At 36.0% G+C, this 25,165-nt stretch overlaps 2 protein-coding genes and 1 pseudogene across 6 annotated transcripts in view; 2 read left to right on the forward strand and 1 right to left on the reverse strand.

The window, feature by feature from the left end:
- Positions 1–2,852, forward strand: part of Trim37 (tripartite motif containing 37) — a 139,271-nt gene extending 136,419 nt beyond the window's left edge. For 2 of the 4 annotated variants that reach the window (XM_058572330.1, XM_058572335.1), the window contains one exon: positions 2,605–2,794. In XM_058572330.1, the coding sequence (XP_058428313.1) occupies positions 2,605–2,639 (35 nt within the window). In that variant the 3' untranslated portion in view covers positions 2,640–2,794. Of the gene's footprint in view, positions 1–2,604 lie in introns of all 4 variants that reach the window. The other 2 variants (XM_046423202.2, XM_058572334.1) reach the window with 2 other exon arrangements.
- Positions 1–25,165, reverse strand: part of Ppm1e (protein phosphatase, Mg2+/Mn2+ dependent 1E) — a 110,540-nt gene that overhangs the window by 21,069 nt on the left and 64,306 nt on the right. Inside the window, exons 2-3 of one of the 2 annotated variants that reach the window (XM_058572336.1) lie at positions 2,153–2,216; positions 490–608 (exon numbers count right to left, since the gene is read on the reverse strand). In XM_058572336.1, the coding sequence (XP_058428319.1) occupies positions 490–608; positions 2,153–2,196 (163 nt within the window). In that variant the 5' untranslated portion in view covers positions 2,197–2,216. The remainder of the gene's footprint in view (positions 1–489; positions 609–2,152; positions 2,217–25,165) is intronic. The other variant, XM_046423206.2, reaches the window with a different exon arrangement.
- Positions 17,436–22,985, forward strand: LOC131423350 (protein KTI12 homolog; annotated as a pseudogene).

Raw genomic sequence — 25,165 nt, forward strand, 5'->3', positions numbered from 1 at the left:
TGTTGACCCATACAATTAAACTACACGTTACATGCCTGTCATTAAGAGCTGGATTCACTGATAGACACAAAGTATAACTAATGAGAAGTTTTGTTACAACTAATTTCTTAAATTTTTATACCTGATTTTTAACTTAGATCTTAAATTTAAATTTTTTAAATGGGTTTTGTTCAAACTCGCACCTCATCCACTTATTGTTCTGTATTCATATTTCTCACTACTTTTTCCATTTATCTACATATTTTTATGACAATCTCCTATTGTGACAGTTACCTTCCATATACTACTACACTTTTTCAAAATACATTTGTGTTGTCTCCTCTTTTCTCTTTTTATTGATTTATTTGATAAAAGTTTTTGCATTTTTTTCTCTACTCTATAATCAACTAGTGGGTAAATGTAATTAGATTTAGTATTTTGCAGATATATTCTGTGGACCATTACACGTGATTTTAGGATTTTTAAACAAATAATGTACAAAGTACTCACCCACACTCCCTTCTGTGCCATCCGTTTCCTTTGGGATATAATGTGCAGAAAGATCACTTTGAAGCACTTCATCTGATGTGGCTCTGGCTAACGCAGCAGCCAAAAATGAAGGGCAATTACTGAAAGAGAAAAATAAAGGCAATTTTCAGTAAAAATTAGGAAATCATACATTGAACATTAATAATTATATTAGTAATAACACCTCAAATTATACCTTTAAACAATATTCAAGTACTTATTTTTGTGCTATTGGAGACTGAACCCAGGGACACTCTACCACTGAGCTATAACCCTAACCCTTTTTATTTTTCATTTTGAGATAGGGTCTCACACCAAGTTGTCCATACTGGCCTTGACCTTGCAGTCCTCTTGCCTCAGTCTCCCAAGTACTGAGATTACAGGTGATAAGCCACCACACTCAGTCTTACAAATATTTATTGAGGATGTATTGTGTGGTTAAAAACTCTACTAGGCACTTGGTGCATAACACAGAGATGGCACCTGACCTACTAGGATTTACAATCCAGCTAAGGAGATGATAAAGAACAAATAGGATACAATTAAAATGCAGGAAAAGTTTTATAAAGGAAACAAACAATGTAGTGACAGAATAATAAATGGGGTAGTACCTATGTAGGATGGTCAGGAATGCCATTCCTTCGAAAGATGAAGACTCAGTTATGTGGGAGTGGTAAGTCAGGAGAAAATATTTTAGGCAGAGGGAATAGTATGTGTATAGACCTTTATGAAAACTTGGAACTAAAAGAAACTCAGGAGGAGTTCAAGGAACCGAAAGAAACTCAGAGGAAATGAAGCATGGTGGGTAAGTACCAAAGCAGAGAATAAAGTTACAGGCTAGGCAAAGGCCAGTTTTGGAGGCTCTCTAGACCATGGTATAGGATTTAGATTTTACTCAAAGTGTAGTGAAAATTCACAGATTTTGAGCAAGAGAACGCCTTAGTCACACACCAATTAAAATATTACTTTGGTTGCTGTGTCAAAGAAAATTAGAAGGAAACAAGAATGAATAAGTGTGATTGATAAGAATACAGTTACAAACCAGGTGAGAAAGGGAAATGAATTTACTTTAGAGAAAGATAATATAGAATCTGTTGATTATTAATGTAAGAGGAGAAAGGAAAAGAGAAAAGAATTAAAATTTAAGAACTAGATTTTTATCTGAGCGATTAAATGAATGGTATGATCATCTACAAAGAAAGGAAACTAGGAAAATACCAGATTTGTGGAGGAAGTGGGGTGAAGTAGATAGCAAGAGTTCATTTTAACATGTTTATTTGGAAATATCTGAGATAACTTAGTAAAGATATAAAATGGTTAATTGGACATTCTAGTATGGTGTTCAGAAATGTTGGTAAGTTTGGAAGTCACAAACATATGGATGGTATTTAAAGCTATGGAAACAGAATGGATCACATAGAGAAAATGTAAAAAGACAACTGTTTTGGATCAGTGACTTCTATGTGCCTCCTGGTTTCCTCCTTTTGGGATAAGAAGATTATCCTATGCTTTAACATTATATAAGGGGTAATGGGGTGGGGGCTGTATTTGCCTCTTTAGTTCATAGGTTTTCAGATGAAAAAGAACCAAAGAGTGCAAAGAAGAAACCATACCCAAAGAATCTCTACCTGCACCTAGGTCTTACCTCAGTGAGATCCTGAAGCTCAGCCTGAGCATGATGCCAGTCATGGGATTAGACTTCAGGAGACCTTAGGGAAGAGGTGGAGTATATTTAACATATGAGAAGAATGTGAACTAAGTGGCCAAAAAAGACTTGGCAGATTGTCTTTCTAAAAGAGGTCGCAACAATGTCACTGGTCCCAGGATTTTTTGTCCTGTGGTTGTGGAGCTCTAACCCAGGACCTCATAGGCTAGTCAACTACTCTGCCACTGAACTGCATCCCCAGCCCTCATGCTATTATAGAACCTTGACATTTCCCAGAAAGAGGTGGAATCTGTTTCCCTCCCTTTACATGGAGGTAAGACTTGATGACTACTTTGATTTTAAAATGTGGCAAAAGTGATGCTTTGTAACTTTTGAATTTTGGTCAAAAAGGCCACATGGCCCCAGGCTTCTTTCTTCCTCTTTCCCTCTAGATGCTTGCTCTTGGAACCTAGCCACCATGTTGTGAGGAAGCCCAAACCAGCATACATGGAGAAACCACACAAACAGACTTATGTGGATATGAACTGAAGGCCCCACAGCTATAGTCATCATCAGCTGCTTGACATGTAAGTGCACAGCCTAAGTCTTTCAGCTGATGCTCCAACCATCATGGATCAGAGTAGGCCAACTCTGTTTTGCCCAGTCTGTAACTCCTGACTGAAAGAAACTGTCATAAAATAAATTATTGATTTATATCAATAAGTTTTGTGATAATTTGTTACACAAAGTAATTGAAAACCCAATATTTAAAAGCTTGGTAGAAGGGGCTAAAGTTGTGGCTCAGTGGTAGAGCGCTTGCCTAGCATGAGTAAGGCACTGGGTTTAATTCTCAGCACTACATGTAAATAAATAAAATAAAGGTCCATGGACAACTAAAAATATTAAATTTTAAAAAAAAGCTTGGTAGAAGATAAGGAACCTATAAAAACTGAAAAGAAACAGCAAGAGAACAAAGAGAGTAGAGTATTTGAAGGAGGGAGTAGTCAACAGTTCTGCTAAGAAGTCCAATTCATAAGTGAAAAAAATGAATACTGAATCTAATAACATGTAAATCATCATCAACTTGAATGTCAAAACAATTCAATGGGGAAAGAACCATCTTTGGTGCTTGGAATAACTGGGTATACATTTACAAAAGAATAAAGTTGGACCCTTTCCTTTTACCATATTAAAAAGTTAACTCAAAACACATCATATGTGCACTGGGAACATAGCTTAATGGTAGAGCTCTTGCTTAACATGTAAAAGTTCTGGGTCTGATCTCCAGAACTGGGGGGAGGGTGAAAAAGACAAGTAATAACAAGTGTTGGTGACTCTGGGGAAATTGGAACACTCATATATCCCTAAGTGTGAATGTAAAATTATGTAGTTCTTTAAAAAATTAAACATTATACCATATGGCCCAACAATTCCATGGGATTAACTTAAGGAGACCTTACAGAGAGGGTGAGTATACATACTTGAGAAATAAAAGCATACTTCATAAAAAACATGTGCATGAATATACATAACAGTATTATTCATAATAGCTGAAAAGCAGAAGCAACCAAGTGCACCACCACCTCAGCTGTAGCCAGTGATTTTTTAAAAAAACATCAGTCCATCAACTGATTTTAGATAAATGAAATGCAGTATATTCATACAATAGAATATTATTCATCCATGAAAAGGAATGGAGCACTTATATGATGTCTTTCCAATATATGGATGAAAATTGAAAACATTATGAGAAAAGCTATATATTGTAGGATTTTACTTACATGAAAAATCCAAAATAGAAAAATCTAAAGAAATAGTAGCAATACCTTAGGGCTGGTAGGCAGGAGTGAGGGAGAGCAAGCATGGGGACTTACTACTACTTAGTACTACTGCATGAGGTATTTCTTTCTAGAGTGGTGAACATTTTCTAAAACAGATTACAATGATGACTGAACAACTATGGATATATTGAAACCATGGAATTGCACACTTGTATGGGGGGTGGGCAGTACAGGCGATTAAACCAAGGGGAACTTAGCCACATCCCCAGCCCTTTTATTTTTTATTTTGAGACAGGGTCTTGTTAAGTTAGCCTTGAACTTTTGATACCCCAAGTCACTGGGATTATAGGCATGTGTCATTGTGCCCAGCTGAATTTACACTGGGGATTGCACACAGGAGTACTCTGCCACCAAGCCTCACACTCCTAGCCTTTTTATTTTTGAGATAGGATCTCGCTAAGTTGTCTAGCCTGGCCTCATACTTGCAATCCTCCTGCCTCAGCCTCCCAAGTCATTAGGATTACAGGCTATTATGCCTGGCTCACTGGTGCTTTTTATAAAAATCATTGGCTTAAACTGGAGGTGGTGCTGCTTGCCTGTAATCCCAGCAATTTGGGAGGCTTCAACAGGAGGATTGAAAGTTCAAGGCCAGCCTCAGCAACTTGGTGAGATCCTGTCTCACAATAACAAGGGCTAGCGATGTAGCTCAGTGGTAAAGCCCACCTGGATTCAATCCCCAGCACTCTTTCCTGCCCCCAGATCCATTGGCTTTGTCAAAAAAAAAAAAATCATTGAATAGGAGAGGTGAAAATCAAACTAGAATGAATTGATTTGTGGTAGGACATAAGGAGGTTTGGCAGAGAGGGGAAACGATATATGGGGTAGTAACTGATAAAGAACATGTAAGACAGGGAAAGGTTGTTGCTCTTGTTGTTTTAGCACAGTGTAGAGTCTGACTATGTATGAAATGAAATGATCCAAAAGAGAAAAACAGAGTCAGGTGTGATGGCATACACCTGTAATGCCAGCATCTCAGGGTAAAGCACCATTGGGTTTAATCCCCAGTAACCACCCCCCAAAAGTAACAAACATACTCAAAAAGAGAAAAGTGATAATGCAGGAAAAAGGGGATGATCAAATGAGCAAATTTCTTGAAAAGGCAAGAAGGAATGAGATTCAATCTATATATGAAAATATTGTCCTTTGACAGAATGAGGCACATTTCCTTAGTTGGAAAAAGAGGGAAGAAAATCAATACAGATGCAGATAGGTTTCTAGATTTGTCAGCATGAAAAGGAGGTACTAATCTAATGTTTGATTCAAAAAAAAATACTTACTGGGGCTTGTTTTGTGGCAGGCACTGTTCTATTGTTCAGAATATATATCAACAAAAGAACCCTTCTCAATGAAGAATGTGGCTGAATTCATTCTCAACATTTTCATGCATCAGAATTATCTGCAGGGCTTGTTAAAACACAGATCGCTGGGCCCTATCCACAAAGTCTCTGACTCAGTAGGCAATAGGACCTGATAATTTTCATTTCTAACAAGTTTCTAGGTGATATTCATGCTGCTGGTCTGAGAGCCATACTTTGAGGACCATTAGGTTAGATTAACAACCAAGTGGTGGGTTTCTAGAAAGCGTGTGGAAGAAAAGAAGAGATTAAGAGGAAGTAGACATGAAATAGTCTAATTAGAGCAGTAGACTATCTGTGCTAAGAAATTGTTGGGATTTGGAATAATTTTTAAACAAATCAGTTTTTCTTTTTCTTTTTTTTTTTTTTTTTTTTTTTTTTTGGTACTGGGGATTGAACCAAGGGGCGCTTGACCACTGAGCCACATCCCCAGCCCCTTTTTGTATTTTATTTAGAGACAGGGTCTCACTAAGTTGCTGAAGCTAGTTTTGAATTTGCAATCCTCCTGCCTCAGCCTCCTGAGCCACTGGGATTACAGATGCGCCACTGCACTCGGCATGGCATAAATCAGTTTTTCTGACGGTATGACTTTTTCTCTGTTCCCATGCCGGGTAGTATCTATTTTAAGGATATGGTTAGAATGTTGGACCATGAACTCTAAATTGAAAATGAAAGAACAGGACTTGAGTTGTAAATCACTGTGGTCTAAATGTAATTAAAGAATTGTAGGTGGGAGTACTTGGGCACAAAATCTAGGGCAGAATGTTTAGTCTCTGAACAAGATGATTATGAACAACATTTTGGAGCTAGTGCCATTTTTTTATAACAGGTCTAGGTGAGACCAATGCAGTTAGTGATTCAGAAACAATAAAATGGCAATACTTACATTCCAAATCCCGGGGCAGCGGGGGATAGAAAATTCTCTATGTCAATCACCAGTAATTCTTTTTCTTTTTTCTTTTTCTGTTTTTAGTTTTTATTTTGAGACAGGGTCTCACTAAGTTGCCCTCCTGCCTCAGCCTCCCAAGTAGCTGGAATTATAGGTGCCACTATGCCTGGCCTCATCAGTATTTTTTAAATTAAGAGGTTATGATCCTTAGTAAATAATGAAATCAATGCATGAATTGTGACGTGTGTGTGTGTGTGTCTAGCATTTTTTTAGAGGAAGTAGAATAAGGTGAATGAGATAAGGCTAGCTACGTATTGCTCCAGATGTGGGGGTTAAGTATGTATTCTGAATCCTAATTATGATGGAAACAATTATGAAACAAACTGATGAAATCCCTTTAAAATCCAAATGGTTTACAAACAGTGTAACCAGTTTTCTTTTTATGCTAAGTTAAATGAATTTTTCTTGGAGTCAAAATTTTCCTTCACGGATCTAAGTTCTTCATGAGCATTGCTCAACTTAATATTTCTGTAATGCTTTTACTCCCATTGATAGGAGAACTATCTGGGACATGTCCAAAGTGAACTTTTAGTTTATAGTTAGGACATTTAATTGGTTCTTTTGTTTTTAATTTTATATTAACAAATGATCTGATAACATTTATTGTAATCTTTGTTCCCTAAAGTTCCCAAATAAAATGATACCTTTTGTATAATTAAGCTATCTGGATATAGGTTCACCAAAGGTAAAAATATGAAAAACTTTAGAGAATAAGGCAAGAACCATTAGTCTCATTAATATGTCATTTGCAGTACATTTTTAGTCACAGTTAATGTAATTTTTTACTTTTTGTCAGACAGAATGAAAATATTTTCAGTAAAATAGGGAGGAGGATTAGATGACTAATAGCTAGATATAAAACATCAAGCTAGACACTTCACCCACATCAGCAATTCCTACATGTCAAAAAACTAGTTAGTGAGAATAACTCCTCATAGTTTTGACTCTGAATTGAAAATTATTTCTGAAAAATCAGAATTGCAAATATATTTTTAAAACACAGTCACATCAGAGAATATTTGATACACCTCAAGTAAAAGCTTATCATTAATGCTTGCCACTTTAAGAGAATTAACCAGAAATGCTTTCTTTAAAAACTTTTCTTAAAATCCTTGAAAGATCCTTATATTGGAGGTTTTAAAGTTTGGCAAAAATAATAAGCATAAGAAAAGTCAAGAGAGGGCCAAAAACTCATGGCAGTGGGAGAACTAGAACTAGGCTTACAAATGTTACTGTATTGCAAGTACTACTGATGTTCATTTAGTATGATTAAATTTTTTTTCACTTTTGCAGTGTGTTCTTTGGGTAGACTGATATTCTAAATTCACATTAATTTTGTTAGGACTCTCAAATATAGTCCAAGAATAATGCTTTGCTTTTTTTTATACACCAACATATATTTTTAAGTGCTTTCCCCTTTCTTACCTCTAGCGATTCACATCTTATGAATAAAAGGAAATGTTTTCATACAAATCAGTTTGTTACTTTGTTTCAAAGTACAGATTTTACATATTCATAGATTAAAATAAAAATCATTATCCATTCTGTCTCTAAATCATACACAAGCTATACACATACATATCTTTTGAACAATGTTGAAAAATCATTAAGGGTCCCATAAGTTTAAACACCTAAGTAAAATATTAAAGTTTATTAAAGCTACTTATATTAATGAATGTATGAGTGCATATTTGAATTCTGTGTGTACTAACTTTCTCAATGTTGTATACTATAAATCAGAAATCTAGGCTCTAATAAATCATCATAAACTGACTCAGTAAATAAGGAATGGCAGAAATATCCTTCAGACAGACTGACAAATACCACAAAACCAGGATTCAAGAACGATCTCATTGCTCTTTCCTGCAGCTCACATTGGCTGACATCTTTATCCTCCAAATATTTATCTGGGTAGGTCAGTCTTACTGTTTTAATTCTATTTCAAAAATAGTGTCTTGGAATATAGTTCAGTGGTAGAATGCATGCTTAATATGTATAAGGCCCTGGGTTGGATCCGCACCCCAAAATGAAAAAACTAGCTAAAGCCCAAAATGTATGTAGTGAAAGATTTAGAATTATACACTGCATCCTAATGACCATCAACAACGTTTATACAATTATATTAATTTGTTTCAGTATCTGGAGCAGTATTTAAGGAGACAGATATTAAATCATTGTGGGAATTACCCAAATAATTATCAGAATTAAGGCTAGGGTGTATGTAGCTCAGGAGTAGAATGTGTGCTTATGTGTGAAACCCTGGGCTCAATTCCCAGCACTGAAACAACTCAGAAGTATTGGATTGGAATACAGAAGCAAAGTTTTAGTACTGAAGATATTCATTCCTTATAGTCTAGATGAATATCGATGTCTTTAGGTTTCACAGTAGGACCAAATCATAGGAGAAACGTTGGCATTTTCTTCTCCTATAGTACTTGCTAGAGTTAATTATTATATCTGGATCCTTGACACATATAGATACAAAAGACTATTACATATACATAGATATCTCAGATACTCAGAAATTAACTTGTACAGTAACTTCTCCATGTTCCTATAAAGATTAAAAAACAAAGGGCCGAGGGATTTGAGCTCAAGACTACAATAAACAAACAAACAAAGATCATTATTAACTTTGGAGCCTGAACACATACAGTTAGTTACATACTGAGAGAGACCTAAAAATTTTGGAAAATTAAGAAAATGGAATAAAGCCAGGTGCAATGGCCTACTCCTAAAAACCACAGCAACTCTGGAGGCTAAGGCAGGAGGATCCCAAGATTAAGGCTGGAATGGACAACTTAGTGGGACCCTGTCTTAAAATAAAGTAAATAGTCTGGGTTCTGGGGATGTAACTCAGTGGTAGAGTACCCTAAGTTCAATTCCCACTACAAAAAAGAAAAAGAAAAAGGAAAAAACAATTGGAATAAAATAACTCTATAAAGTCTATACCAGGTCTAAAATTCTTTTATAATTCTCTACCAAATAAGGGTTCTTTTCCTGCTGTTTTTTATTGGTGCATTGTAATTATACATAATGGTGGGATTCAATGCCAAATAAGGTTTTTAATTTCAAAGATGGGAAAAAGGCAGATGAAAGTATAGACTAACCAGGCAATGACACAGACCTGTAGTCCCAGCTACTTGTGAAACTGAAGCAAAAGGATCTCTTAAGACCAGGAGCTCAAGACCAGCCTCGGTAACATTCTGAGATGCTGATTGAAAATAAAATAAATGCACACACAAAACATACTTCAGATCCAAACACATGTTTTCACATACTTCAGTAGAAAGGAAACAGTATTCTTTCTGTAAGTAATATAGGAATAATCTACCTTTATGTCAGATATATTGGCAGGGGGTGCCCTAGGGACTGAACCCACACATGTGAGGCAGGTGCTCTACCACTGATCCACATTCCCAGCCCCCTGTACTATATGTTTTCTTAAAACCTGAATGAAATTTATGTTGATAAATGTAATCAATCTTTTAAGTGAATCCATTAGAGAAGAATGCTTCAATCCCCTGCTGGGATCAAACCCAGGGCTTCATTCATGAGAGGCAAGCATTCACCACTAAGCCTTACCCCCAGCCCACATTTATTTTTTTTTTTTAAAAAGACATGACTACACCATTAATTTAAAATAAAATAATATTGTTACTCACTGGTTATGAAACTTTGTTAAGCAAGAGTATTATCTCCTATCTCTTATAAACATTTATTTACAATAGCTCATTATTTCATCTCTACTGTACAGGCTGGCATCAGTCCAATCAATTAATATTTTCCATTAGAGAAAAGGAAAGGAGTCAAATTATAATTTATTATGAACACTGGCTCTCTTTTAGCACTGTATGTTATTATCTTTTTATAAAACAGGAACCACAAGAGATAAATCAATTATTATGGCATAAAAACATTTAATTTGTATTCATTCTCAAATACCATGGGTGGATAAATTCTGTTAGATGGACAGGATGGTATTTAAAAAAAAAAAAAAAAAAGGGTAGTATTTTGATAGATCTTTCTTGATAGGTTTCTTTAGGTTATTTTCTAAGTGGACTCATAAATCTCTTTCATATGCATATTAACAATGTACAAGGAAAGACAGGAGAATGAATCTAACATAATTTTCCTATGTACATATATGAAAATACGTATGTGAATCCCACCATGGTGTGCACCCACAAGAATAGGGTCCTGATTAGAATAAAATTTATTCCATGCATAATTGTATCATAATGGAGTCAACTGTCATGTGTAACTAAAAAGAACCAATACAAAATTGCAAAACTTAATAAAACAATGTACATTTTAAGACTGAAAACTGAATTCTTGTTATAAGCCAAGCCAGGAAGCATTTTCATCACAATGCCAAACCTACACAAATCACTAAAGACATTATTAGATAAATTAGAGGTTTAAAAGCACATCCTTCCTGACACTGGGATGTGGGCGGCTGCACAGCACCCACAGCTGTGTCTCAGCAGTCTTGGTACAGCATTGCTAAGGTAATAAAAATTCCTGAAGGTGGGAAGTTTCCATCAATTAACTTTGAAAGAGACTCGTCTGGAGCAGCTTCATCTCAACCCACATATGAGAATGATGCTATCTACTCAGTATGTCCTTGCTAGGATGATAGCACTTAAATGTTGAATATTTGATTATCCTCCCTCCACCACAGTTAATCATATGGATTCTAAATCTAAAATAACACATTAAACTAAAAATAAAGAAAGCAAATTCCCCACCTGACTTAGTATTCTTTTCCTTAGTGGACTAAATGGAGTTAAAATCAGGGCTAATTTTTTTTCCTCTTTAAGCTGTTTTTATTCTTTGTAGAGCAGCCTCTTTGTAGAGCTCCAGGAATGCCACCTGGAGCCAACTGATTGTAATGCCCACACATCACAGGTTCTTTTTATTAGCTTTTCTAAATCTAAATAATGCCTTCTAAATGACTAGTTGCTACAGTTCTGGGTTTGGGGTTCTCAGCAGAAATCTCATTCTCTCCTGCTGCTGTCAGCATAACCTTAGGAAGCTTTTTTTGGGGGGTGGGCGGGTACTGGGAACTGAACCCAGGGACACTCTACCCAGCCTTTTTAAAAATTGTATTATTTTATTTTGAGACAGGTTCTTGACTAAACTGCCCAGGCATGGATTCTATGTTTACACCAGGTCTTTTACTATATTTTCCTTAGCATTTGGTTAGCAGGAATGTATATTCTACTAATTTCTTAAGAAGATATCAAAGAAATCACATTTGCTGAGTTCTTTCATGTTTAAAAACCTCTACTGCCTTTTTACCTGAACTATAGTTTGGTTAGATATAAATTTTCTTGGAAACATTTTCTGTCCTCAAGGACTTGATAGATTTTGTTTTACTGACTTCTGGCACTGGACTTATTCTGAGGAGAATTCTGAAGTTAATCTGAATTTTTCTCCCCTTCATATCTTTTGCAATTTTCCAATAACATTACTAGGTTGTACCTTGAGATAACTGTTCTACATAAAATTTTCTGGTTCATGATGTAGCCACTCAATCTACAGATTCAGGTCTGCCTTTGTTTCTGAATAGTTTTCTTGAGAAATATCTTTGAGTATTATATTCTATGGAGTTTTATTCTTCAAGAATAATTATTCTGCTTCATCCATATTCCACATCTAACATTGGTCCTCTAGACCTTTTAAACAGTTAATTTCAATTTCATTTTACTTATTTTTTTCTGTTTTCCCATGTCCCTTACTATGTTTTTCAGAAGGGTCTCTTCTTCTTTTGCATTTCTAATATGCCATTTATTTCACTGGCAATTTGATTTTTCTCCCCGTTTATTTCATGAGCTCTATTATCTAACACTTTGTCTTCTGTACCAAATCTTTCTTGATCTATGTGTTTTAGTTTTAACAAACCATTTACACAGTTGAGTTTGTTATTATTCAAGACTATGTTTTATTATAACTTGCATCAGTTGTTTTTCATTTTCAATTGCCTTTTATTTTCATTTTGATCTTTTCAACTATTTTTATATAAATCTCTTGCTGTTTCCTTTATAATAATTAATCATCTGTTCTTCCTGGACCAGCTATTTATAAGAGATTCATGAAAGAAATCACCAGATTTGTGCTTGGGGCAAGAAAGAATTCTTCCTAGTTCACAATGAAGTTCCTTAGGACCCAAGGTTGTGTGTAAGAGTTATTTTCTTGGCTTCTCCCAGCCAACAGATATTGGCAACTACAAAGCTGTTTCCAGTGAAGGGTTTCTTTCCTCACAATGCCTTTTTTTTTTTTTAAGTTGTCAAGGGACATTTATTTATTTATTTATATGTGGTGCTGAGATTTCAACCCAGGCCTCACATATGCTAGGCAAGTGCTATACCACTAAGCTACAACCGCAGCCCTCACAATGCTTTTTTAAATATGGTATATATCCAGTTCCTCATTCAGCTGTTTCTCTCTACATTCTCCTTAGTACCAAACTAGCTAATAAGAAGCACCTGCTAGTAGTCTCGGAATAGTTCTGAAATCATAGCACCTTATTTGGAGAATACACTCTATTAGCTTTTAGTGAGATCTGCAGATGTAGGCATTCTGTCTCACTTCTACATACCTATTTGGCCTTTGTTTTCTTTGGCAGCCCTTACTCAATTTTGTAATTTGGTGTTGCTCTTTTTTTTTAGTTGTAGATGGACATAATGCTAGTTTTTTTAATGTGGTGCTGGGGATCAAGCCCAGTGCCTCACATGTATTAGGCAAGCATCTACCACTGAGCCACAACCCCAGCCCTAGCTGGCATTAGTCTTATTGAAGATAACAATAATGTTGCATTTATTTTCCTCCATTTTTCTTTCTGGTGAATTTCTGAGAAAAGCAGACCGTGTCATTGTTACCTCTAATATTGAAAAACTTTGCTTCTTGCTTCTCTTCATGGAGTAAATAAGGAAGGAACTGCTTTTGAGGGTATCACATGCAATTTCCCCATTCTCAGTACTCTATCATGAAAATATTCAAATGTACAGAAAAGTTAAAATAACTTTACAGTGAATATTCATTTATCCATCACAGATTCTGTCATTAATATTTTGCTATACATCTATCCATTAATCTATCAATACATCTTATTTTCCACGCATGTTAAAGCAACTTACTGATGTCAGTATACTTTCTCCAAAGTACATACTTCAGTACGTATATCACTAACTAGAATTCAGTATTTGTTTACATTAGTAAAATTTATACATATAAAAATATACAGCTCTCATATGTACACTTACCATTTTTTTACATTCACCAAATTTTGATAAATGCATATACCTATGAAATTCAAAGATACTCTACCAAGATACATGATATGATTATTCTACAGCATTCCCCAAACTCATTTCCACTCAATCCTCTCTACCAGTCTCCCACTTTTCTCATTTTTTCCACCATTGGTTAGTTGTGTCTCTTTCTGAACTTTTATATGAATAGATTCATATAGGGCTAGGTATGTAGCTCAGCAGTAGAGCACTTGCCTAGCATGCATGAGGCCTTGGGTTTGACACCCATTACCACATTCATACATACATACATACGTACATAGGATTTGCAATCCTCCTGCCTCAGCCTCTCTGGCAATTTCTTATAAAATGAAATATACACCTACTCTGTGACTCAGCAATTCCACTTCTAGATGTTTACCCAAAGAAATGAAAACATTTCTACAAAATGAGTCATACAGGAATGTTTATAGCAACTTTATTCATCATAGCAAAAAACTGAATACAGCCCACAGGTCCCACAGGAGAATAAACTGTAATATATTAGTGAAATGGAAAACTATTCAGCAATGAAAAAAATGAACTTCAGCAACTTAGCAAGTCCCTAAAGTAACTTGGCGAGACCCCGTCTCTAAATAAAAAATTAAAAAGGACTGGGGATATGGCTCGATGGTTAAGTGCCCCTGGGTTTGATCCCCGTGAAGGAAGGAAGGAAGGAAGGGAAGGAGGGAGAGAGGGAGAGGGGGAAGGGAGAAAGGGAGGGGAGGGAAAGCAGAAAAAAGAAAAGAAAAAGAAACTGCCAGACCCTTTTCCAAATTGACTGTACCATTTGTATATGCTTGAGAATACTGGTTGTTCCACATATTCACCAGTATTTGGTATTGTTGGTCATTTTTAGTTTTAGCAATTCTGGTGAGTGTAGACTAGTATCTTGATGTGATCTTAATTTGATCTTTTTAAGAAATGAGAGAACTGGTAGTAAGTCTAGAGTCCTTGCCTAGCATGCATGAAGTCCTAGATTTAATCCCTAGGGGCTATAGGGTAGACACACAAAAACAAAAATCAAATAGTCCTGATAATAGTATAAGAATGCTTTTACTCTGAATAGTAAATTTTTCCATAGTGAGAAGGTTTCTTGTTTTTGGTATTATCTACCAGACAAATCAATTCTACTTTAAAAATAAAACACACTTTTAAGCAACAATCTTTTTTTTCCTGTATTTTATGGACACGGTCATATAAATTTGATATTTCTAGTAGGCAGAAAATAACTATCACATACTAATACTAATAAACAATACCCTAATAATATGAAGTTTAAATCAGAAATATTTATGTATATTTGTTTGTTTTAGTACTTGGGATTAAACTCAGGAGCACTTTACCACTGAGCTTACCCGCCCCCACCCCCGCCGCCCTTTTTATTTATTTATTTTTCTTGTTTGGAGACAGTATCTCACTAAATTGCTGAGGCTAGCCTTGAATTTGCAATTCTCCTGCCTCAGCCTGTGAGTTGCTGGATTTAAAGGTATGCATCTTATGCCCAGCTTATGCTAAAATGGTGGAAGATAGAATAGATGATATCAAAACAAATTCAGGTAGTCATATTTGGGGAAAATCTGATATTAAGAAAAATGTTAGCTAATTGTACTTACCAATAGCAACATACATCAACAAATGTCACAGAATTGTAAATCTGTATAACACATTAAATCAGCAGATTATCATAGGATTTATGGAGAAGACTCCAGACATAATAGAAACTAAAAAATATGTACACCTAAAATTGTTCCACCAAAAGATATACTGTTTTCATCAGTGTGGTCTTATTCTCATACTTAATATGAACTTCCTATAAAAAAGAATGGCCCCTAAATTTTTTTTCATATACACATGGGCTATATTTTTCAAGAAAGTTATATTCATGGTAAGTCAATAGAAAAGGCCCCAAATCACCTTCAGGAATTTCAACTTTTATTTACTTAGCACAGCAAACACTGCCATATTAGCTTAAAAATAAAAACTTAGGCCCCAGAAAAGTTTTAACTAAAAAATGTATTCCTAGTCAGGCATAATGGCACATACCTGTAATTGTAGTGACTCAAGAGACTAAGGCAGGAGATCCCAAATTTAAGGACAGCAACTAAGTGAGACCCTATCTCAAAATTAAAAAAAAAAAAAAAAAAAAATCAAAAAGTGTTGGAGATGCAGCACAGTGGTAAAGTGCCCTTGGGTTCAATCCACATACTAAAAAAAAAAAAAAAAAAAAAAAAGGAAAGAAAAAAGAATATATTACTCTATTATAGTTGAATTGTATCCCCTCAAAAATTTTAAATGATGCCCTACATGCTAGTAGCTCAAAATGTCAGAATGTCTTTAAAGAGGTATATAAATTAAAATTAGGTCATTGAATATTTGTGTCCCCTCAAAGGTTCTTGTGTAGAGAACTTGGTTCCCAGGCTAGTAGTATTGGAAAATGGTGTGGTCTAAAGGGAGGTCCTTAGGTCATGGTGGAATGCCCTTGAAAGGCACTATAGAGCTCCTAGCCCTCTCTGCTTCCTGGCTCAAGATGTAACTGCTTGTTCCAACACACTCCCACCATTGACACCTACCATTCACTATTAGGACTTCATCAGAAAATGAGCTGATGCAAGTGTCAAGCCCTTGAACCTCCAAAACTGTGAGCTAAATAAACCTCTCCTCTTTATATAGTGCACTGCTTCTGTTATTTCATTGTAGTTACACCTCAGAAGAAGAAAATTCTATGACACCTTGATCCAGATTTATAGTTTATACAATTATGAGAAAATAAATGTTATTTTATGGTACTTTGTTATAACTGCCCTAACAAACTAATATTGTAAAATAATAAATGTATAGGTTATTTATACTAAAAATATGGTATTTATCAAAAATTTTTCTTTGTTCCGGACTAATTTCTTTAGCATCTTGGCCTTCACTCATTTTAATGGCAGTTCTACTAGGAATTTAATATGATGCCAGGTATGGTGGCAAATGCCTATAAACTTAGCAACTCTGGAGGCTGAGGCAGGAAGATAGACTCAGCAACTTAGTGAAATCCTAAATCAAAATTAAAAAAAAAAAAAAAAAAAGTAAAGTTTGGGGGTGTAAACTTGGTAAGAGCAACCCTGGGGGTTGACTCAAAAAAAAAAAAAAAAAAAAAAGGAAATCAATGTGAAGGCAAGAACTATTCACAATTCTAAAGTACTGACCTAAGACTCAAGCAAACATGTCTTTTAATCAAACCATACTTCATTCATCCATCCATGAAGTATGGAATTACACTACTCTCATCATTCCTGTCCATTATCGCTGTATCTATGTTCTACACATTGAACTTTTGCTACTAATCAAACTATAAAATGATTTTTCAAAGTATAACCTTGATAAATGAGGTATGTGAGAGACTTCTAAAGATAGATAAACATCACACAATGTTAAACCAAGAATTAAATTAATTTATTTGAGGTGCTGCTGTTATAGTAACAAAGGCACCCGATGTATCTATTTTGGGGAAGCTGAGAACAGTGAAGAAACTGCATCAAAAGACTGCATAATTTTTTTTAAAAGATAGCCACAGAAGGTGAAAAGACTGAAAATGCTGTTTAGCTAAGTTTAAAAGTCAGTAATACATTTTCTACAATGTAAAAATGAATATATTTAAAAGCAAAACTATTTATTACAAGTACATATTCTGACAGATCTCAATAAAGTTAATAAAACTAAACTGTGAATTAAAAAGAAACAGTCTCTGAAATTAATATCAGTCAACACATTTTTTAAATCAAGAATTTTGTTTCTCATGTTATTAATAACTTGTTTTAAGTATACATTTATTTTATATGAGCTTATGCAATTTGCCTATAGTTAATTCAATTAGAAAAATGAGATTATTTTAATTAATGCAAACATATTAGATCTGAAGTTGTAGAAACTGTCATAAGATGGTAATTTTTTTTAAACCAGCTTGTCCTAAAATCTCAAGCTACTCTTCAATTAAATAGAAATGGTAGTTTATCAGAAGGTGAACACACATACACAAAATAATCTGGCAGCACCACACAATTAATTGGTGTGATTTCTAAGGGTATTATGTTAACTATGCTTTTTTATTATAGCCACACATATACAAACACATGTTTTAAATTATCCAAGTAAGAAGCATATAGTTAAACACCAAAAAATAGAAAACACGGGTTTTGTGTAGAGAACTTGGTTCCCAGGCTAGTAGTATTGGACAGTGCACACCTGTAGTCCCAGCAATTTGGGAGTCTGAGGCAGGAGGATCTCCAGTTCCAGGCCAGCCTTGGCAAATTAGCAAGGTCCTGTCTCAAAATATAAAAGGACTAGGAACTGGACACCATGGCGCATGCCTATAATCCCAGCAATTTGGGAGGCTGGGGCAGGAGGATCAAGAGTTCAAAGCCAACCTCAGCAACATAACAAGGTGCTAGGCAACTCAGCTAGACCCTGTCTCTAAATTAAAAGTATAAAAAAAGGGCTGGCATGTGGTTCCTCCTGGCTTCATATACTGTTGATGAGAATGTAAATTAATGAAATAATTTTGAAGAGAAATTTGATATATCTAATACTTTGTAAATACTCCTATCTTTCAACATTGAAATTTATCCTATTTATGTACTTTATATAATAAAAGTATTCCCAAATATAAATTTAAAGATTCCATTGCAACAACAAAACAGAAATAATCTAAATGTCAATAGGGCACTGGTTAAATATAATGGGATACAATTCAGTCACTAAAAATAATGACAGTTCAGTGCCAGGCGCTGAGGACGCCACAGTGTACCGCGATTCTGCTGGTGAGAAGGCTTTGCGTCGGGCCCTGTGGGCGTCTGTGGACCGACACCAGAGTTGCCACAACGTCTTCATCGTGGACTCCCCTAACTACATCAAAGCTTCCGCTACGAGCTCTATTGCTTAGCGCAGGAAGCGGGCACACTGCTTTGCCTGATTTATTGCTTAAGGCCAGTTGGTGCGAGGACCTCAGGTGACCGGTGGGGAGAAGAACCGGCCCGAAGTCAGTGTGAGTTGGCGGCAGCGTGCTGAGGAGGGCGGGAAATCTGAGGCTGCAGGCAACAGAGCTCTCCACCACTGGCTTCCATAGTAAAAGGAAGAGCAGGGGTGAGGTACCTAGGGAACTGGAGCTGCAATGATTCCGGAGTCCGAGAAATCTGTGGAGCATGTGTCCAGAGCCTTTTGCCCTCCCGAACAAAACTGAGGCTCTAACACTGCGCTTTGAGACTCCCAACCGTTAGGATCAACCTTTGTTTACCGTGGTGGGCTTAGAAGAGGCATTACCTCTGGCAGAGATCCAGGCTCCCCCGCCACATCGGTCTACACAATCCCAGCCCCTTGCCTCCCGCAGGCAGCTTTTTACACCAGTTGGATCAAGTCACAAGCCAGGTGTTGGCCAGGCTGATGGAAGCACACAAGAGCGCTGTGCCTGGGAACTTAGTAACAACACTTGCAGGCACTACAGAGCACCTAAGGTTCACTAGGACCTTGACGGTGGCAGAACTGAGCCGCCTCCATCGCCAGTTTATTTCCTACGCTAAAATGTATCCCAACAATGAGAACCTGCATCACCTGGCCAATATGTTTATTCAGCATCTGGGTCAGAGCTTGCACTAATCAGAGCGGTAGGGGGAATCCATGGCTTCCACTGCACTTTTATTTCCTAGGTCTGCAGAACGAGTTGATGTATTGCTGGAGCTGCTGAATTGGACTGATTTGTTCACACTTTCCTGACTGCCTCTGTGCCAGGCCCTAAGTCTACAATGTAAGTTTGAGACTAGAGAGAATAGGGGACTAGCCTGGAGGATCCTGGCAAATTTCTCCAGAGGAGAGAGCTCAAGTGGACAGGGATTGCTTAGATTGGATTCTACTTAATATATCACACACCATTGATTTTCCTCATCTGAACAGTGGGTGAAGAGACTGAATGGATAAGAATGGTTTTTAAACTGTTGTGAACAGAATCTGAAGATGACACAGTACTGCCATTCCTCAGTATTTATCCAAAAGAACTAAAGTCAGCATACTATAGTAATACATGCATAACTATGTTTACAGTAGTGTGATTCACAATAGCCAAGTTATGAAACCAGCCTGGGTGCCCTTCAACGGATGAGTAGCTAGCAAAAATGTGCTATGCATATACGATGGAGTTTAATGCAGCCATGAAGAGGAACGAAATTGTGTCATTTGCAGGTAAATGGATAGAACAGGAGAACATCATGCTAAATGAAATAAGCCAGACTTAGAAAGTCAAGGGTGGTATGTTTTCTCCCATATGTAGAAGATTAAAAGGGGGGCCCAGGAAACTGGGTTATGGCTCAGTGGTAGAATGCTTGCGTACCATGTATGAGGCCCTGGGTTCGATCCTCAGCACCATATACAAATATTTTGGGTTTGATCCTCAGCACCATATACAAATATTTGTGTCCATTTACAACTTAAAAAAAAGTATTTTTAAAAAGGGGGTGGTTTCAAAAAGAAGAGAGAGCAGTAGAGAATAAGGATGCTGAGGATGAAAGGGAACAAGGAAGGAACTTGCATGTGTGAGTGCCTTTTGTCTTGTTTTGCTGCCTCTTCTCCTTTAAAAACTTTACTAGCCTTCAGAGATTTTTGAAAATGGAAATTTTAAAACTTAAATTTCTTCTATCTGCCTTCAAAGCTGGCTTTAATAAAACCTATTTTCCTACCTATTGGACTCTGAATATTTCTGGAGCAGTGAGTGGAACAGCCTAATCTCTTCTACCTACCAAGCAGTACTGATACCTTCAGGTAACAACAGCCCTCAATTTTTACTCTTCCACCAGGTTTCCTACTTGTTCTTCAATGTCACAGTTCACTCATGATTCTCCTTCTTCTCTTTCACACAATGACTAATCCTACCCATTATTTTCTAAGAGCCATAAACCTTACGACATTTCTCCCCTTTTAAATTTAAGCCTAAATTAACCTGTTCAGATACTCTGAATCAAATCATTCTGAAAATTAGGATTCTAGATTATAACTCTGTTCCAAAGATATCAACCTCTTAGTTTACTTAGAGAAAATTTTAGACCTCATAAATGTAGTTCCTAAAAACAATCCCTTTTCTAGACTTAGATTTGGGGATTCAAGAAGCAAAGATAATGGCTAAATCTATATCTTTAAATGCATCTGAATAATTGTTCTCATTCAGTATTTTCGAAACCTGTATTTTAAAAGTACATACTGCAGTCAAAAGCTATTTTAGGGGAAAAAAAGGGAAAAAGCTATTTTAGGGAGTTTATGGTAGGTAGAGATCATAAGTTAACCATTAAAAGAATTAGAATTGAGGGGCTGAGGCTTCTGCTCAGTGACAGAGCACTTGCCTAGCATGTATGGGGCACTGGGTTTGATCCTTAACACCATATAAAAATAAACAAATAAAAAAAGGCTTCTGTCCATCTACAACTATAAAAAAAATTTAAGAAGAATCAGAATTGAGACAGTATAGCATTATATCTAGGCTTATATAAAACAGGATTTTTTTTTCTACTTGAGATAAGTTCCAGTAATCTAAGAATTCTCTAAGTGATACAGGAACTCTACTGGTTAAATAGTTCAGTTTTTGGAGGAACTATTTTAAAATAAGCCTTAAATATACACCAAATCTCCAAAACAGTTGGCAGCTTCAGAAAAACTTAATTACCATCTTGTTATTTTAACTATCCAAGGAAACCAATCCAGTAACTACCATGGTACTTATTACCTGCTGTGAGCACAGTCAAGTGGATTCCCCACTGTTAGATTCAGAAAAATAAACAACAAGAAGAAAAGAAATAGGAATGCGGATAGGGGAAGTAACAAAAAATAGCAAGCAGGGACAAAATGAGAATCTCAAGTCTGGCTTTTGATACTGAGAAAGAAATTATTTTCAGGAATTCTATGGAAAATATCTAGGAAAATACTTTCATTCATTGTGGTAAAATGAAATTCAAACTAGGATTGGACAATTTATTGCAATTTTCTGTAAATGCTATTTCATGGGAACCAGAGAATAAAATTACATTTTGATTGTGAAAAGACTGATGGGGTCAGTAAATGAGAAATAACAAATAATGGGTCCTAAAACATTTTTTATGCAGGAAAAATTACAACAGGAACAAAATGTGTATTGTCATAACGAGAAGAAGAAATAGATGATAGAAGACACTATAGCAAGATTCACAATCATTTTACTTTCTAGCCATAGCTTTCCTCTGAATTCATCATAAAATTGATCCTGTGCTGGTTAGGTTAAATCAAGAATAGTAGCATCAAGCTGCCTAAATCTGATTACAGAGACCTATTATCTATTTCAAAATGGGTTTTGAAAGATATCTCCTTAAAGGAAATGCTGAATTATAAACTTAACCACAGCAACACATCTGGGCATTGCCTTAGGAAAAACTGTCACAGAGTAGAAATAGAAAAAATAGGAGAATATATGCTATTTTTAAAAGTGCTATAATCCTTTAGCTGGGAAAGCAAACAAACAAATAGATAGCAAACAGCACAACAATTATAATAGTAATAAACTCTAGGCCTCACCAGAAAAAAAAAGTCAACACATTAGGAGGTGTAGTTTTTGATTTCCAATGAAAAAGACAGTTTTTACAATTACTGAAAGAATCTCTGTTAACTAGTTAAGTAGTGGTGTGTAAAAATATATTTGTATGGTAATTGATATTTATGAAGGGTCTCTTCACAGATGTTATTTCAGTTAGCCTTATCAAATCCTATGAAGTAGATATGGAACTCATCTAGACAACTTTGAATGTGCAGGTTAGAATTCTCTCCATAGCATCCCTAACATCTGATTAGTTAGCTTCCATTATAATTTCTTTAGTGACAGAGAACTGTAAGTAAAGGCTTATCAAGAATGATCAAGGAGGGCTGAGGCTATTGCTCAGTGGTAAAGTGCTTGACTTGCATGTGTGAGGCACTGGGTTCAATCCTCAGCACCACATAAAAATAAATAAAGATACTGTGTGTTCATCTACAACTAAATAAATATTTAAAAAGAAAAAAAAGAATGATCAAGGGGCTGGGCTTGTGGCTCAGTGGTGCCTAGCATGGGTGAGGCACTGGGTTCCATCATAAGCACCACATAAAAATAAAATGAATGTATTGTGTCCACCTTCAACTAAAAAATAAATACTAGAAAAAGAAGAATGATCAAGGCTTAAATGATTAAATAGGACCAGAAAGAAATTGAAATAAACAGGATTAGGAAAACAGAGCAATAGAAAACTCTGCCTTTATTGGCTATTATGTTGTTTACGGAAAATTTATTGTGTGCTAGACATTGTCTTTATTTATATGATCTTTTTAAAATCTTATAATACTGATAAGACCAGTTCACAACTGCTTAATTACTGGGAATATTTTCCTTAAAAGATCTGGAAAAAAAATACTTTCAACAATCTCTTAAGAATAAGGGGGTGTTGTTCAGTGGCAGGGCACTTGCCTGGCATGCATGGGGCCCTAGGGAACCCCAGTACCAAATTAATTAATTAATTTGTTTATTAATTAAATAAAAACTACATAAATGGAGAACCTCCGTGAATACATGTTGAATATCAGGCACAGCTAAAGATAAGGTAAGAGATTAATACCATTTTTTTTAAAGAGAGAGAGAATTTTTTTAATATTTATTTTTTAGTTATCGGTGGACACATCTTTGTTTGTATGTGGTGCTGAGGATCGAACCCAGGCCACTCACATGCCAGGAGAGCGCACTACCGCTTGAGCCACGTCCCCAGCCCTAGATTAATACCATTTTATAAGTGAGAAAATTGAGTTAAAGGATTAGCCCTGGTTACATCTAGAAAGTAATGGGGCAGAACCTGGAACACAGATATTCAATCAACTAATCCAATATTAATTCCAGTCCACATTGCAAAGGAGTAAGCTACAGTGCATTTTAAGAGATAAACAAGCGGGAAAAAACCCTTAAATTTGCAAAAACAAACAAACAAACAAAAAACGGGGATATAATAAAGTCTTTGATCATTACAATTACTGATATGATATACTTATGGGTTATTACAAAAACAGGCACAAATAGCCAAAGCCAGCCCCCACTTACTTCTTGTCCTTTCCCTCACTCTCCCATAAGGACACCTCAGAATGACAAGAATTTGGTACTAAGTTGTGAATAATTGTGGAAGTTAAGGAGAAATATCAAAAATCTAGATTTAAATGAACTCTGGCAAGGTGTGGTGGTACATACCTGTAATCCCAGTGACTCAGGAGGATCACAGTTTAAAGTCAGCCTCAACAATTTAGCAAAGCCCTAAGCAATTTAATGAAACCCTGTCTCAAAAATTTAAAACGGCTGGGGATGCAGCTCAGTCATTAAGCACCTCTGGGTTCAATCCCTGGTACCAATAAAAATAAAAGTAAATTAACATAGGTTATGTGTAGTTTTTAGTGAGTTCAGTCTATGGAAAATAGGAGTGGGTAAATAAAGCTTTTGTTGAGACTCAATATAAAAAAACAAACAAAAAATATAGCATCAAAGGTATGGTGCTTTGGCATGCTGAGTTCTTTGAACTGGAAGGATTCAGAAGCAATATCTGACTTTTTCTTGCCCTCCTGTCTCTCTCCTCTCTTCTACTCTATCCCTTGCAACAGAGTCATAAAAGCCAGAAATCCTCTTCTCCAAAGTGGGTCATAGAAACTAGAATTCCTCTTTCCCAGAGCAAACCATAAAACCTAGAAACGTCACTCTCTTTTAAGGGTCTTGAAAACCCTTATTCCAGAGGGGTTCTGCCCCATACTCAAGAGAAATAAATGCTACATAGGGAAGCTAAGAAGATTCTGGACTGAGCCCAGCGCAGTGTCGCATGCTTGTAATCCGGGAGGCTGAGGCACGAGGATTGAAGGTTAGAAGTCAGCTTCAGCAACTAGGTGAGGCTGTAAGCAACCTAGTGAGACCCTGTCTCAAAATAAAAAATAAAGTGGGCTGGGGATGTGGCTCTGGTGAGTGCCCTTAGGTTCAATCCCTGGTATCAAAATTCTGGATTGGGCTTTCCCCACTCAATATATGTGAACTTTAGATCAGATGCTTTTGTGTAATCATGTAACCAGCAGCTAAGACAAGGGAACCTGCCTGGATCCTGATTCAGCCACCTGTCTGCAGAAGGAATAGGCAAATAATGGAAAAAGGAAAAAATACATTCTATGCAGTTCGATTAAACTGAGGAAAATCAGCTGGGTTGCTTCTCTATTTGTCCCAATTTATAGAATCTTTTCAACTCATCATATCAATATGACATCACTGGTGATATTAACCTTGATCATTTAGTTAGGGTAGAGTTTTTCAGGCATCTCTAAATTCTTTTCTTTAGAAGTGAGTCAGTCCAAACTCAAAGCTGTAAATGGGGGTTAACCCTACCTCCAGGTGAAGGGTAGTTTACCTCTGTGGTATTCTTCCAAAAAGCCCCTAACATCAGTCTAGTCTTATGGAAAATATTATTGGATAAACTCATTCTATAAACCAGGATTCTATAAGCCAGGATTTCTCAAGACTGTCAAGCTTATTTAAAAAA

This window comes from Marmota monax, unplaced genomic scaffold, assembly GCF_021218885.2.
Source record: "Marmota monax isolate L192 unplaced genomic scaffold, Marmota_monax_Labrador192_F-V1.1 WCK01_AAM20220418_F8-fsc00171, whole genome shotgun sequence".
Classification (NCBI taxonomy): domain Eukaryota; kingdom Metazoa; phylum Chordata; class Mammalia; order Rodentia; family Sciuridae; genus Marmota; species Marmota monax.